Source organism: Diorhabda carinulata, chromosome 9, assembly GCF_026250575.1.
Source record: "Diorhabda carinulata isolate Delta chromosome 9, icDioCari1.1, whole genome shotgun sequence".
NCBI classification, from domain to species: Eukaryota; Metazoa; Arthropoda; class Insecta; order Coleoptera; family Chrysomelidae; genus Diorhabda; species Diorhabda carinulata.
The window spans coordinates 21,256,366-21,271,654 of NC_079468.1; the positions used below are offsets into that span (position 1 = coordinate 21,256,366).

Consider the following 15,289-nt stretch of genomic DNA (forward strand, 5'->3'; position numbering starts at 1 on the left):
TTAACATGAAAGCAGTTTAACTTCGGATTCCTAAGACGATAATTAAGTTATCGTTGGGTGGCGTTTTACTTAAAATTTGTGATATTTCTATTATAGATCTATTATATATTCAATACAAATCCCGTCGATGAAGATTCCAAACAAGTTTTTTTCGAGCCCAAAAGAAAATATGTGATTTGATCGTTTCCCTATCCTGCTGTGAATTTTGACGATTGTTCTACTAAGAACCATTTAACTTGTCTGAGTCAAGAGGACTTTTCTATGGACTATGATCGGGTAAACTATCCCGGATCATGTTCGGAAAGTGATCAGTTTAGTCTAGGTATGTTTATTTGAAAAAGTATTCATTTTCCTCAAATGGTTGTCTACTATTAATTCTCATGAGCAGCGTAATTGATAGATTATTATTGAGATTTGCGGTTTTTATACTTTTCAGAATAAAAATTAGAAACTTATTAGAAATAAACTTTAGTACAAAATCACTGTGAATGGGTAGATCGTTCATGACGACTCAATTAGAAATTGATGTTTCTTTTTCCAACATTTTTTCTTTTCGTATTCCATTTCTTTCTCACTAACGGTTTTAGTTTCTCTGAAGTCTATTCGAATCATTGTTCGTTATTTTTTTCGAAAAAAACACTTAATGACAGATCATTTACATCAAATGCAGATCATTTCTTGACTTTGCACCGCAATTTTTTATCAGTTTCCACCATGATTGAACTTCATTAAAACTTTTTTTGCAATAACGGAGGTAATTATTCAAGTATCCATTTTATTTGGGAGTCTACGTCCTTTTTGGAAACCATATAAATTTAGATAAACCACAACCTTAAGCTATTATTCAAGCATGCTTCATATCAATAATCTTCCGACCTGTCGAAGCATATTTATTGTACACAACACCGTTATAATTAAAGAAAACTGTCAATACTCTTTTTATTATATTCCGATTTTGACGTCTTGACGATTCAGAATCCTTACACTGCTTTAATTCTGCTCAATAGCAGTAAACTCAGGAATTATAACAAACTAGCTTGGTTTATTGAACCTCTCGTAATATAGGGATAATTCAATGAGAAATGACGTGTTATAAAGAAAAGACACATCATCATTTAAAAATTGCACACATTTATTATTTATACGATAAGCTACATAAAATTAACCATGGGAGAAACGGTTCTCTCTCAAATCGATTCCTGTCACTTTCAAAGATTGACCTTGTGATAAAACGGCGAAATTAGTTTTTAGTTATTCACACGGGACCCATTTCTAAAAAAGAATCGCTTTGATATCTCGTTCGTTATGAAGAATTGCTAAATATATGGTTTCGTAATAAAAATTTTTGTTCAACTCTTTGAACCCTTTCCAAGTCGAATTTTGAAAATCGCAGAAATTGTTTGTTAGGTATTTGTACGGAGAATGTTTTAGTGCAAAAACGAAGTCGATATCTCAATTAGCGACCGAGAAAAACGAAAAAATCGAATTTGCAAACATACCCCGTTTTACCCTTTTAAAATCGAAATTTCGCAAAATCCTTTCTTAGCGCACCTCTACACACCGATACAAACATACCCTCAAAATTATCTTTAATAGCCTTGGCTGGGCGTTGATGAGTGAATGAATCAGTCAGTCAGTCAAGACATTTATAGATTTAGATAATATTCCCCTTGAATTGTCCTGAGCGATTTGACATTGAAGATTTTTCTACACTGCCATAAAACATTGCGATTTATTAAAAACATAGTTATAGCAAACAATCAACGAATCGATTTTCGTACATTTTCTCTTGAAATCCCTTTTTCATCATATCGTTCGTTGTTTCTTATTGTAAAATTCATTAATAAATGATTGTTGTGCGAGAATCGTTTTTGTTTTTTAACCACTTCTAAGTTCAAAAAGAAATTAATTCATTGTCTCACATTCATATCAGTTTAAAATATCGTTTTAACTTTTAAATATGTAGTGCTCTTCGTTTATTCAGTAAATTTTCAGTGGAATATAGTATTTTCTACTCATTTAGGAATCAAAATGAAGAGAATCGAATGAATTTCTTCTAAATTCAGTTTTTATATGTGTTAGAGCAGCTTTTATTCAGATCTTTTGAACTTAATAATTCCTGCTTCAGTCATCTAAAAATAATACCATACCAGACCACTAACAATTGCAACAACATAGACCACAGTAAACCATCCCGGCTTTCCCCATTTGGAGAAAGTTCCATTTGCTTAAGTAACATTCATTTTTCAGAAGTTGTTCCTGAATTTTCCAGCTTATATTTTTGTTTAAAAGCTGATAGCGTCCAATTTCATAATAAATACACTATTCACTCCTCTACTACTACACTACACTTTCTGGCGCCATCTTATTCTCATTATTTAGCCATTTCTATGTATCCTTTAACCTAAAGGATCTAAGTTGAGGATAAAATATATGAAGCAATACGGTGACTTAAGGATATTCAAAGCTTCAAGCTTATAAGTTGTAGAAAAGCAGATATTGGTGGTGAAAATTTGAATTAACAAATTTAAAAGTCATATTTTCACCAAAATACGCGCTCTCGCCAAAAATAGAATGTGTGTTCATCAGAGGATTGGCGCTCCCGCCGAATTTATGATAAATCAGATTGTCGATTTGGTGTTAGTTACATGATAACAAATAGATTGAGTCAAATAATTTGTGAACGATCCATTTCACTCGAAACTATTAATTGTGCTGCAATCAAATTTTGGGGTGAAAGAAGGATAATATTTCAGATGTGTTTAAAGGCAGTGTAGCAACTCGATCAATAAAAAAATAAATCAACAACATAACAAGCAAAAAAGGTAGTTTAGAAAACGTACAAAAGTACGAGATTAAAAAAATGTATGAATTCATTTTCACTTTGTTTTTAATTTTTAGACCATTTTATAGGTTTGTGTTGATAAATCGTCTTAATTTTATGTAAATCAAGACGATTTACTGAGAAAAAATATATGAATAGGCTCTAGATTTGCTCTAGATTTATCAACGACTTTCTTGAAAACTATCCGATTCCATGGTCTCAATCTGCCTACTCTACGCAACGAGTCACCCCTTTTCCTGGTTGATTCCAAGGCCTACTTCTTGGAATTTTACCGAAGAAATGAAAAGCTGAAGCAAGAAAAATATAAAATGATTCAAATAGAAAATAAAAATAATATGCTAACCATCAAGAACACTGCTGACACTAACACACTTACTGTTGGTCTTGAGGTCAAGTATAAGCTCCTTTTTATTCAAATCTATTCTACCTACTCCTTCCTTCTTTAGTAATTTTTATCTGTCTTTCTATTCCCTTCCTTATTTCATTTTTTTTTTCTGCAGTTCTACAGCTGCCAGGTTATTACACAAAGAACTGAACTGGTACACCACAATCACTTTAAATTTATCTTCAACAACTGAGAACTCAGTTAAGGGCTGAAACTATCCCAGATTTTCATATATATAAGTCCCAGTCTTATCGTTAATATATAGAAATTTCACTTGTTTTAAATTTACAACTGTTCTTTTGGATACGCAGTTGATGTGAATTTATAATTTTTTTAATAAATTTATTTGTTACTGAAACTTCTTAATCACGGCAATGAATATCAATTTGGAATATCGTGTCTGTTTTTCCAGTTTTTCTACCTTCTTTTATCACTCTTAACGGTGTTCGTTAAAAAGCTTGTGGCGTATCCAATACGAATACCACTTCTTGAGGAAGAGTCTCCAGTCGAGGATGTAAGGTTACATCAATTCATAAGAGTATTTCTAACCTTAGAGGTTAATAACCACCACAGAGAAGTTGGTAGATACAGATGCGTATTTTGCGAAACTTACAGAAGCATTATTGTGTGGATTGTTAGAAAAAATTTTGAATTCGCTGTGAAAGGTTATAAGATTAAATTTAAAATTTTTTTGTTTTCCTATTTTCGAAATATTCTTGTATTTCTACACTGGGTTTAAAAATTCATTCAATATGGTTAGTACACACTATATGCCTGCGAAAAAAACGAATTTTATTGATAATAATCTCCTAAACATTACATAATCACTGTTATTTTGCACCTTCGCAAAGTGTGGAGTACTAAAAATCTTGTGACATATCTACTTTCCTTAAACACTCTCCCTCACTCTATAAATTAACACAGTTACGTCTAAGGTGTCCAGATCGTCTTAATGATAAAGGTGTAAAGTTAGAACTGTAGCCATAAAATACAGAGAATTAACTGTGTCTACCATAACTATACTAACTATACCTCACATCGATCCTCGGGGAATTATACTCTACAAAGATTTCCGTAGCCCCAATAAATTAAACTTTTCTTCTATATCTTTTCACTGCTTTACTATTCGATACACGAATTATATAAGTGCATAACATATTTCATTCCATCAACAATTATATTCGCTATTTGCTCGCTCAATTTAATATTATTACATTATTTTTTTTTAGGTTTACGTTTTTCATCCAAATCCGTTAAGCAGTTTATACATAAGATGCTTATTCGAACATCTTGCAGCCGTCTTTTCCTTTGTTGAATTGTCTCAGATGAACCCGCCTGAGTAGTACGCATTCAATCAGTTATTAACGTCACTTCTTGTTGTTCGGATGATTCAGACAAAGGGGTACTTGAAGATTTTCCAGCCTTAATTCTCTTTGCTGATTTTGAGGCTTCTTTCTTCTGTGCTTGAGTTGTAGATCGGCCAATTGTTCGCCGTTTTAAAAGCATACTTGTACGGTAACGCCGTTAAAAAATTCGTTTGAATTTATTACATGTCAATCAGCAATCGAAATCTCACAATATATCCAATCCATTGAACCCGCTATTTTTATATATTTTCCTCAATTTCCATATTTTTGTTTAAAGTCTGGCAACGTTGTTTAAACGTGACCTCTATCTGACTTTCTTCTTCTTTTTCTGTCAATCTTATGATAATTGACCTTTTGGAGGTTATTAATTCTCGATTATTATTTCTATGGTTTATGTATATAGATCTATATCTGTGATCGTGATATTTTTGTTTAGCAGGAAATAGGTTTTAATGTCGATGGTTGTGAAGCGCTATTTAAAGAAATGGACTCAAATTAGTTTTAAAATGAGAGAAATTTATTATAAAATTGCGTCACTGTCATTCCAATGAGTTTCTTATATTACCATGAAACTTCATTCTGATTAGAATTGAAACGAAAACAGCGAATTAAATTCTCTACAATATTTATAAGAAATACAAATAGCCTTAAACCTGTAAAAAACGAGATATTTGCAAAAAATATAAAAAAAGCGATTTTTCTGACTTTGGACTAAGATGACTGGACTGATATACATATTTCTCTTTTTTTTTTATAAACATGGGGACCAGGATCATGGTGCAAAATCTCAATAAAAAATAAAGAAATTTAAACATGGAACACTTATATAAAATATATATTACAACATGTAATTACATATAATTCATTCTTGTAAACTTTGTACAATACCACGGGCTCTATTCACTTTAATAATGTAGTCTTCATCTGTATTTTCTTCTTCTGCTTTATCCTGTTCTTCTATTATTTTCATGGCTTCTCTCAAAATGAGTTTCTTGATAAATCCTCTTGACCGTGAAAAATATTCCACAGCTGTCTCCCAGAATTCTTCGGGAATCTTTGCCGAGTCAAAAAGATTTTGAGATAACCATATTTGTTTGAGTTTTTCAAACTTCCATTCAGTCCTACTATGTTTCCATTTTGATAAATAGTTAAGAACATTTTCTTGCGTTGCTAGGGATGTTTTCAATTTTTTTGCAGCTAATTGTTCAAGATGTTTCTTTTTCTTTTTAGCTCGTTTAGATAGTTCATTATTTGTAATGTTTTTTGAAACTTCATTAACTGCTTCAGTATCAACTAACTCAGTTGTGTTTTCATCACTCACTGTTTCTTGATCCTTCTTTTTCTTTTTATTCTTGACCTTCTGAGCACATACTTCAGAATTTTCGTTCAACTCCACATTCGATTTTGTAACTTCCCGATCGACATTTTCACCAGTTTTATTGAAAATTTCATTTGAAGATGTAACTTGTTCAAGTTTCACTTTCTTCTTTTTACTTTTATTTTCATTAATAAATTCTTCTTTCAAATCCTGTTCATTGTTTGTTAGTTCAGAAACAACGTTTATATTTTGCTTATCTATCTTTTCTTTATGTTTCCTTTTCTGTTTTTTAGAAAGTTTAGCTGCTCTGTTTTCTATAGGTTCAGTAACTAGTTCAGGTTTCGGTAAATTACTTAATAATTCTGATGCTTTTTCTCTATTAATAACTTCTTCCTCGAAACTAACTACACCTTTCCTTTTCTTGCTTTTCTGTTTTGTTTGATTTTTTTCAGTGTCTATAATCATTTTTCACAAAATACTTTATGATAAAATGCAGCATGAATAAAATGTGGTTATATATGTGTTCTTCTTTTCCAATTCGTTTTCTGACCTCCAACTTTACAGTACTTCAGTAAGTATACTATAATGTGCTGATGTCACTAAATATATAATTTATGTACGTTTGAACTTTTGATAGTCGTGGTAGTCAATCACAATATTGTTTAAATAATTATAAGTTATATAGTGAATTGAAAATAAGTTCAATTCCAAACTTACTCAATTACACTGTTTTATTTTATTTTTCATTATAAAGTTTTACAACTACCACGTAACGATGAAAAAATTTTACGCTCTAGTACCGTTTTCCAATTTTGTATTACTATTACAGAAAAAATATACATTAGCCAAAAAAAATATTGTTTTAATGTATATTAAATACCTCTTTATAGAGGCTCTATGTAGCTGTGTAACTCTATGTATAGAGCTACTTCTTTAAAGTCGTTTGTCATTTGTCAACAATTTCTGAAATGTCAAAATTATTTTGGCTTGTAAACTTGGAAATTAAATTTTATATTTTTTTCAGCTATTAAAGAGTAATTATTTTCTTTTTGTTTGGTCTATCCTATAAATACTTAAAAAGATATAGTGTATTTTGTTCGTAAAATACCTATATATGTTGCATTGACCTATTAACTTAAGGTGAGTGTACAGTTAGAAATACAAAATTCTCTAATGTATTTGTAAGAAAGAACTGTAAGATCTTTCAGTTTGTATGTACTAAAAAGAATTGAAATATAAGATAATGTTGATTGCTCAATTTAAATTGTTAGATTGATTGATTACAAATAAATAGAACGTTACAGTTATATTTGATAACTATTAAATTTTTTATTTCCAAAAATTCAAATATGTTTCTTTGTATTATTACTCATTCAAACAAACTTTAAATGTAAAATCATTTTTTATTTTTATTTACATATTAAATTTTTATGTAGGTTAACAAAGATATGGCACTTCCAGCTAACTACAAACAAGTGGCAATACAAGTGCCAAATTCCCAGTCCTCAAACCGTAAGATTTATGATTTTATTAATTGTACTAATATTTTTTTTCAGATTTATTTTTCTATTGTTAGTAGTTTTTTAGTAATGTAAATTTAGATGAATTGTTTTCTAAATAAGCTTAAGGTCGCATGTGTATTATTTTAAAGATGCAATTTGGATTACAATTTGAAAACGTGCATCTCAAATATTTATTCAATTAAAAGCATGCAACATAATTATTTATTTTGTATATCTTTAAGAAGCCTGATAAATACTGCAAGTTTTCCACAAACTTGTCCAATAAAACTACATATTATTTCAACTAATATACTTAAACAGAGAATTATTTAAAAGAATAAGCAGACATTACAAAAATGCGTTTTTCGTACATTGTAAAAATTGACAAGTTTATGGAAACATTGCAGTATCTTGTAGATTAGAGCTCATTGCTTCGTTTGTGTTTGTTGTTCAGATTTGCTGTCGGCAGGCGCGCCCATGACTTTCAACATATTGAAAGGTAACTGCGAAATTACTTTTTAATAAATAACACTCATCTATTAATCTCCATCACAAATCATGTGTGTCAAAGTTTATGATACCTGCCCATTTACCACAAAGATTTAAATCTAAAATTAAGTTTTCATATTCAAAATTTAACCCATGTTTAGCTCTTTTTCTATATTTTACCACATAACTTTGCCCTTCTGTATCAATTTATGTCTGTTTTGTGCCTTTTTTATAAAGGTCTAAATTGATTACCAACTGATTCAAGTCCAGGTTAACATAGATAAATTCAAACTTGATTTTAATGGTTAAAAAGTGCTAGGAGCATTAGAAACAACCTTAAAAAAAATCATTTATTTAGAAATAATGTGGAATCACAAATTGTAAGCTTAAAAACCTCTACAGTAATAAATAGGTTTCATTTTGTGTCATTTGAAATAGTTACTTGTGTGAAACTAAAAACTCCATTGGTACACTTTGTTAAAAAGAATATGTAGAAACATTAAGTAAAAAGAGAAGAGTAGAAGTTTAGAGAAGTCTCTACTAGTCATGAAGGAGATATTTTATTAGACTTATAAACAGTTGACCCCATCAAAATATATGGTAATCTGCCATCTATGCTTGAGTGTATGTTGTTCTCATGACCTAAGTTTCTATTCAAAAACAGATAATCCCATTGATACTTTTGCTTTATTCCTTCTAAAACTTGAATATATGAGGTGATCCCAAATTATGTAAATTAATTTCTATTGCTAATAAAGGTACTTCTTTGCTCTTTTTGGAACTCCATAATAAGGGATATACAGTTAAAATTATTTAAATCAATAAAAATTTGATGTACTAATTTACTCACTCTTCAAAATTCCCCTGTACTTATGTGAAATGTGTTGGATGGTACCTTTATTTTAGAAGGTACTTAGCTCAAAAAAATTTACAAACTTCTGAATCATTTGATTGCTCTTTTGGCAAATTCAAAGATTCATTAATCTGTGGTATTGATTGTCAATAATTTTTTTTACAATATCCTTATTTTTGATTCAATTTTTGAAATGAAAACTTTATTTTGATTCAATTTGCATTCCTTCAGTCTATGTACTCAAAAAAATTGAAGCATTTTAACAAAAATTGCTATAATAGAACTAATAATTAGGTATCTGAAATAATTTCTAAAGCCTTGGCTGTTATTATAGATTTACTAATTTCTAGTGTGTTGCCAATATTTATTTTTTTATTATGATATATTTTATTTATAATAAAGTATAAGCAAAAATTTATTTATTTTTCTCGGTACTTACAGTAAATTATTTTGGTGTAGAATATTTAAGAACCCGGTAAGTTTGTTAAATATGAAAGGTTTATTTTATGCATGTATTTAGAATGATTCTTTATTTTATGCAGTATATTCCCATTAATATTTTTTCCTATAGATATTGCTTCAGTTTATTATTTATGTGTCAAATTTCATTCGACCTAATTTTTAATACATGAATCATTTCTTCTAAAAGTCTCTTATATCACATCATTATGCATTTTTTAATTAAAAAAAATTGTTTAAATGATTTATTTTGAATTTTTTATAGAACGACTAAGAGCTTCAGGAGGAGCTAGTTCTGCTACATCTGTGAGTTTCTAAAATCGTGTAATAATCAAAGTTTTACCAATTTTAATTTTCCAGAAAGAGACAAATCCTTTTGTTGCGTCCACAAATGGGCATCCAGGATTCGTACCACAAAAAATCGGAAAAAACACTTCAGTACGTTTTTTTTAAATATTTAAATCATTCATTCACTAAATAATGATCTCAATTTGAACAAAATATATTAAGAATCCTCAAATTTTCACAATTTTTCTGAATATATTGGCTCTATCCAAGGGACCAACAATCCCCTTAGTATGGGGTAAGGTAAAACAGGCAGACATTGACATGTCTGTTAGGTCAATTGGTAGTGCTGCATATGAAGTTTATTGAAATAGATACAATTTCAAACTTAAACCAAATCACATTTTTTTGTTAATGTTGGGTCAATCGTATCCCCATGGCAATGTTAGTCTGTGTTATAGCAAAAATTATTCAAATAAAATCACTAATATGATGCTAGAAAACTTTTGGATTTATTTCTGCTTCATGTTGTGTTGTAACTTGAGCGATAATTTATTTAATTTGGAACTCCAGTTAAATAATTGATAAAAAATCTATTTGGTTCTAGATGAGTTATTTAAAATCAATTTTTAAAATAATTTTATTGGCTCATTTCAGAAAAATGAATCTAAAACACCAAAACCTCCCAAGGCACCGGAAAAACCCTTAATGCCATATATGAGATATAGTCGAAAGGTATGGGATGCTGTTAAGGCTCAACATTCTGATCTAAAGTTATGGGAAATTGGAAAAATTATCGGACAAATGTGGAGGGATCTGCCGGAAGAAGAAAAGAATGAATTCCACGAAGAATACGAAAACGAAAAGGTGTGTTCTATAGTTTTTATTGATTATCCTAATCGTATGACTTGATTCACCAATAGGAGTGTTTTTAGATTGAATATGAGAAAACATTGAAAACTTATCACAGTTCTCCAGCATATATCGCGTTTATGGCTGCGAAAAATAAAGGAAAATCGGGTAAGATGAAAACTGATAAATAAAAATACCTCAATGATAATTTTTTAACACATAGCACACCTAACATCACTAGCTTTGTATTAATATTCACACTAATATACCTGTCACGAGAAAGATCCCAATTTAGACATATTTGTGGTGTTGCCACACTATAACAATAATTTTTGTAAATTTTCATGATTCCATGCAAAAAGGGATCACTAGAACATATCTTCACAACATTAAAATTTCACGTTTTCCTAGTCCCTCTAAAAAGAAAAGTAGCAATGCAAATAATACAAAATATTCTCCCTAACCTCACTAACGAAAAATAAGACGTATTGCTTCATTTCATTATTCCACTCCAGTATTGTTTTGTAGCTCTTCTTTTGGGTTAGCAAATAATTTAGGTCGTGTATGAAGATTGGTCCCAATCTGTTGTATCCTATGTGTTTTCTTTACGTCTTTATTCACTTAAGATAACTGGCTTAAAACGCCCTCCTGCCACCCTGTTTTGTAAGTTACAAAACGATTGTTCCTTCCATATGTCTAATATTTCATAATCCTCAATTATAATACTACCATTTGTAGTTTTTAGGTTAATTATTGGATTTCACATCTCTTTTCTGATTGATCTCGGTATATGATACATCATTTTTGCATTTCCATTTGCATTTTCTCTATTTTTTCTCCTTAGCCTTAGCTTGTTTTAGTAGGTTTTTCACTCCGTCACTCTGCTTTTTTTATATCTCATAATCTTCATTTTTTTTATTTCTTCATTCCACCAGTGTATCAGTTTATTTTTTTGTTGTTTTACTTGACCCATATACCTCATTAACTATATTTCCAAGTAACTTCTTCCAAAGTTCTTCAAGACTCATTTCAGGGATTTTGTCTTATAATTTCATTATTTCTTCATCTGTTCTCTCCTGGTATTGTTTCTGTATGTCTTTTCTTTTTAGCTTATTGAAACTTTCATTTCTTTATTTTTCTCTTTCCACTGTTACAAGAAGATAAAAATTTCCTATATAGAACCATCTTGTTATCCTCATATTTTTATCTTCTTTAGTGTGTTTCTTTCAACCAAGCAAAAGTCAATGGTAGATCTATCGTTTTTAGTACAACAATAATTATTTATTTAATAAATTAACCTAGTACCCAATTCAAATGCCTTATATATTTGCTTGGTGACATTTTATTGTGTGTGTACCTAGGATGAGTAATAATTTTGCAGCATAGAAATAATTTCAATGTAAAATATTCTTCGGTGTGTATTGGTATGTATTTATTTGTGTCGCTAGCTTATTGCTTTGTGTCAGTGTATATATCTATGCTTAATTCACGCAATCGCACCATCACCATCCTCACCGTTTTTTGGATTAACTAATTTCAGTTACACAAGGTACAGATGGAGAAACGCACGAGAGGCAGAGCAGTTCAGCCAAACAACAAGCAGCCGCTGATAGAAGAATTGAAATTCAACCAGCAGAAGACGAAGAGGGTAAGAAATTTTTCGATAACATTTTTTTGTCTATTCAAAACCGTTGATTGTACTGAAAGAAAAAATTTTCATGAGATTGGTAAAAGTGGAGCGAAATAAGCCAATAATTGGGGCATTAATAGTCGTATTATGTACCTATAATAAATTATTCATCCGTAGACCTTTGTCAGGCTGAAATCCTCAGCATTCAAATTACCTTAGAAGGTTCATCATTCTGTTTGGCTTCTGTATTTTGGACTTGATGAGATTGTCATTTGAATTGTACAATTTTTCAGATCAAGACGATGGTTATTCTGTAAAACACGTAGCTCATAGCAGATATTTGAGAAATCATCGTCTAATCAATGAAATATTTTCTGAGAGCGTCGTACCAGATGTTAGATCGGTAGTGACGATAGGTCGTATGCAAGTATTAAAAAGACAAGTGCAATCGTTAACTATGCACCAGAAGAAGCTCGAAGCCGAATTGCAACAGATAGAGGAGAAATTTGAGGCAAAGAAGAGGAAATTTATTGAGAGCAGTGAACAATTTCAAGAAGAATTGAAAAAGGTGAGTTTGGTCTATTTAAAATTTCACATTCAATGGTATGTATGTATATTAGGGTACCATGTACACTGCGATCTGGAGAACTCATTGTTTACAGCTGATAATTTTGAGTGTTGGTGTAGTGTAAACAGAGTGTTCAGTATGAATATCACCAATGGTTCTAAAAATTCCAACTTAACCATTACATTTCTTTTTATGGGGTTATTCAAAATCATAGGTTTATGTCAACATGCCCACAACCATGCATGCAGTACAGGAGTAGATTCAGCGTTGCATCCACAACACATTTATTCAAAATGGCTCGAAAAACTGTGTTTTCTATTCGATTCAAATTATGTGTTAATTTTGATACACACTTTACTCTGTATTATGTACTACTTGCAAATATTCTTATGCTATTTCTTTTCAATTCTATCTTTGCTATCGACAAATAGTATTCATTCTACTGTAGAACGTGGATAGAGCATTTGACATTAATTATTTGAGGTTATACATGCAGATAATTTTATTTTCATAATATTTTTTCATCAAATTTGTTTATTTAGCATTGTAAACCTGCAGTAGATGAAGAAACTTTTCAAAAAATGGTGGAAAGGCAGTATGACATACTGAAACGGGACAGGAATAAGACACAAGAAGATACAAAACCGAAAATTGAAGAGAACGGCCACGATAGTCCTGCCCCATCTACTCCGGCACAAGAACATGGAAACGGTCATTCTGAGGTAGTAAACAATTATTTTATTTAATTTTTCAACTTTTGAACTAAAATTTTGAAAAGTTCTTCGTTTTCATAAAAAATGTTTCATTAACATTTTTTTTATATTAGTGGTGCTACCATTATTAAAAGCTCAAAACTTTCGTAATATCTTCTCAACAGCCTATGGATCGAGACTGTGAGAAAATGGACCAATCTCAACATGGTCCACCTGCACCAACAGCAACAAACGGTCCTTCGCCGCCCCATGCAGAAAAAACCACACCCTCGGAACAACCACTCGCCTCTCGCTACGCCCATCCAGATAATTCCCAAACACCATCCATGCATCCTTCTCACGAGCCATCACCGCCCCTTAACGCCGGAAATTTACACCCTCACGCCGCACCACATCAGGTTAGTTTATGGTTACAATTTCATGGGAATTTCTTTTTTCCAAAATTGGCATTTTAAATTGGAAATCGCGAAGGAAAATATCACATATACTTGTAAGAAGCTCGCCCCAAAAAAAATCCTAAAAAATGACATTATGACAGCATTAGTCAAAGTTAACGACAATCAATTTAATATTAATCAATGTTTTATTTCATAGATATTAATCACTAATCAATTGAAATAATAGGTTGGCGGTCCACATCATTTGCCACAACAACCACCGATAGCAAATCCTCCGACAGCATCAAATGTTCCACCAAGTCAACACGGTCCTATGCCGCCACATCCGGCACATCCACCTACAACACAAGGACCTCCGCCTCATCAAAGCCCTATGATGCCGCCTCAACAATACCCTCAACAATATCCGCCACCAGGTATGTTATAACAGGCTGTTATAAAAGATAAACTGTCAGTTTAAAATTTCAGGTCCTAATCCTCAGTCGGTACCATTACCAGCTAGACCACCACATCCAGGTTACGTGGGTTACCCCCCTCAACAACCTTACCCTTCTCATCCTCAAGGAGGTTATCCACCGCCCGGACCTCCACCTGCCGGTGGTCAGTACCCACCTCATCCCGGATACTATCATCAGCAATATCCACAGTATCCTCCTCCTCATGGCGGTAGACCTGGACATCCATATCCTGGTGGTCCAGCGCCCGGTCATGGCGGTCCTCCATCGGAAGGACAAACGGGCCCGCCGCCGCAGGAAGGACAAATGTATGGACCACCGACCGGTGCTCAACCTTCAACGGACTCAGATAGGGGCCAGTCAGATGACGGACAAGGTGGTGATGAAGGAAAAATGGGTAAGATCTTATAGATAACTTTTATTTAGTTCAATATTGTCCTAACTGTTTGTACTCTTCATTTTATTGAAGTAATGCTCCTAATTTCGCTAATAGTTGCCGCTGTTAATTTAGATTCTATACGGTGTGCTTCCATGTATTGAGATTCATGTAGTGCCTAGCGTAAGGCAAGTATGTGGATAAAATTCCTCTTCAAAATCACAGAATGTTCTTCTACCAGTCAGTTACCATTATAACCTCTGTAAAAACTCTTATGCCCAATCCAGACTTCCGTGAAGCAGCTCTCCATACCACACGATGCATGTCGAGTGAAGGTGGAAAGAGTGTCATCTAGTATCAGTTTTCGTTCGGAATTTTTAAAATTTGATTATGGATTTTGCATTTAACTAGGTTCTAATATATCATGTAATTTTATTTCAGATTATCGAATTTCCGAGAAGGAAGAAAAGTAGAATGGATGGAGATAGTCTAAGGGTCGTAAAATTTTTATACAATAATTATTTTGAATTATAAGCATTAAAAACCAATTATATATATATAAAATCATCTGGTTTTCAATACCCAAATAAACCCTTATAGTTTTTTAGAAAATTTGACTGGTAAAGCTACAGAAGCACAGTTCAGCTATTCATGCGTTTTGACGAGATATAGCCTGAATTCAACCAATGCGTTTGCGAAAGATGAAGAAAGAGTAAATTTCAAATATTTTTAGCGTTAATCTCACGTAAAGGGAGGGGGGATACGGGCAAATATCAACTAAGAGAGGAAGTCTA

General features: G+C 31.7%; 2 protein-coding genes across 9 annotated transcripts; one reads left to right on the plus strand and one right to left on the minus strand.

The window, feature by feature from the left end:
* Positions 1 to 5,403: 5,403 nt before the first annotated feature.
* Positions 5,404 to 6,456, minus strand: LOC130897982 (uncharacterized protein C7orf50 homolog). The gene has a single exon (XM_057806983.1). It carries the CDS (start codon positions 6,378 to 6,380, stop codon positions 5,460 to 5,462), a length of 921 nt encoding a protein of 306 aa, XP_057662966.1. The 5' UTR covers positions 6,381 to 6,456; the 3' UTR covers positions 5,404 to 5,459.
* A 400-nt stretch (positions 6,457 to 6,856) lies between these two features.
* On the plus strand, positions 6,857 to 15,062 carry LOC130897983 (SWI/SNF-related matrix-associated actin-dependent regulator of chromatin subfamily E member 1-like). 8 transcript variants are annotated; one of them, XM_057806984.1, is made up of 14 exons: positions 6,857 to 7,055; positions 7,352 to 7,427; positions 7,872 to 7,916; positions 9,484 to 9,524; positions 9,579 to 9,656; positions 10,161 to 10,370; positions 10,439 to 10,523; positions 11,896 to 12,003; positions 12,279 to 12,553; positions 13,096 to 13,275; positions 13,431 to 13,664; positions 13,891 to 14,080; positions 14,133 to 14,516; positions 14,937 to 15,062. In XM_057806984.1, the coding sequence occupies exons 2-14, from the start codon at positions 7,364 to 7,366 to the stop codon at positions 14,966 to 14,968; spliced, it is 1,926 nt and encodes a 641-aa protein (XP_057662967.1). In that variant the 5' UTR covers positions 6,857 to 7,055; positions 7,352 to 7,363; the 3' UTR covers positions 14,969 to 15,062. The 8 variants fall into 8 exon arrangements, with proteins under 8 accessions (XP_057662967.1, XP_057662970.1, XP_057662968.1 ...); XM_057806985.1 differs by having other exon boundaries at positions 6,858 to 7,055; positions 11,905 to 12,003; XM_057806986.1 differs by having other exon boundaries at positions 6,861 to 7,055; positions 11,911 to 12,003.
* The last annotated feature ends 227 nt before the right edge of the window (positions 15,063 to 15,289 follow it).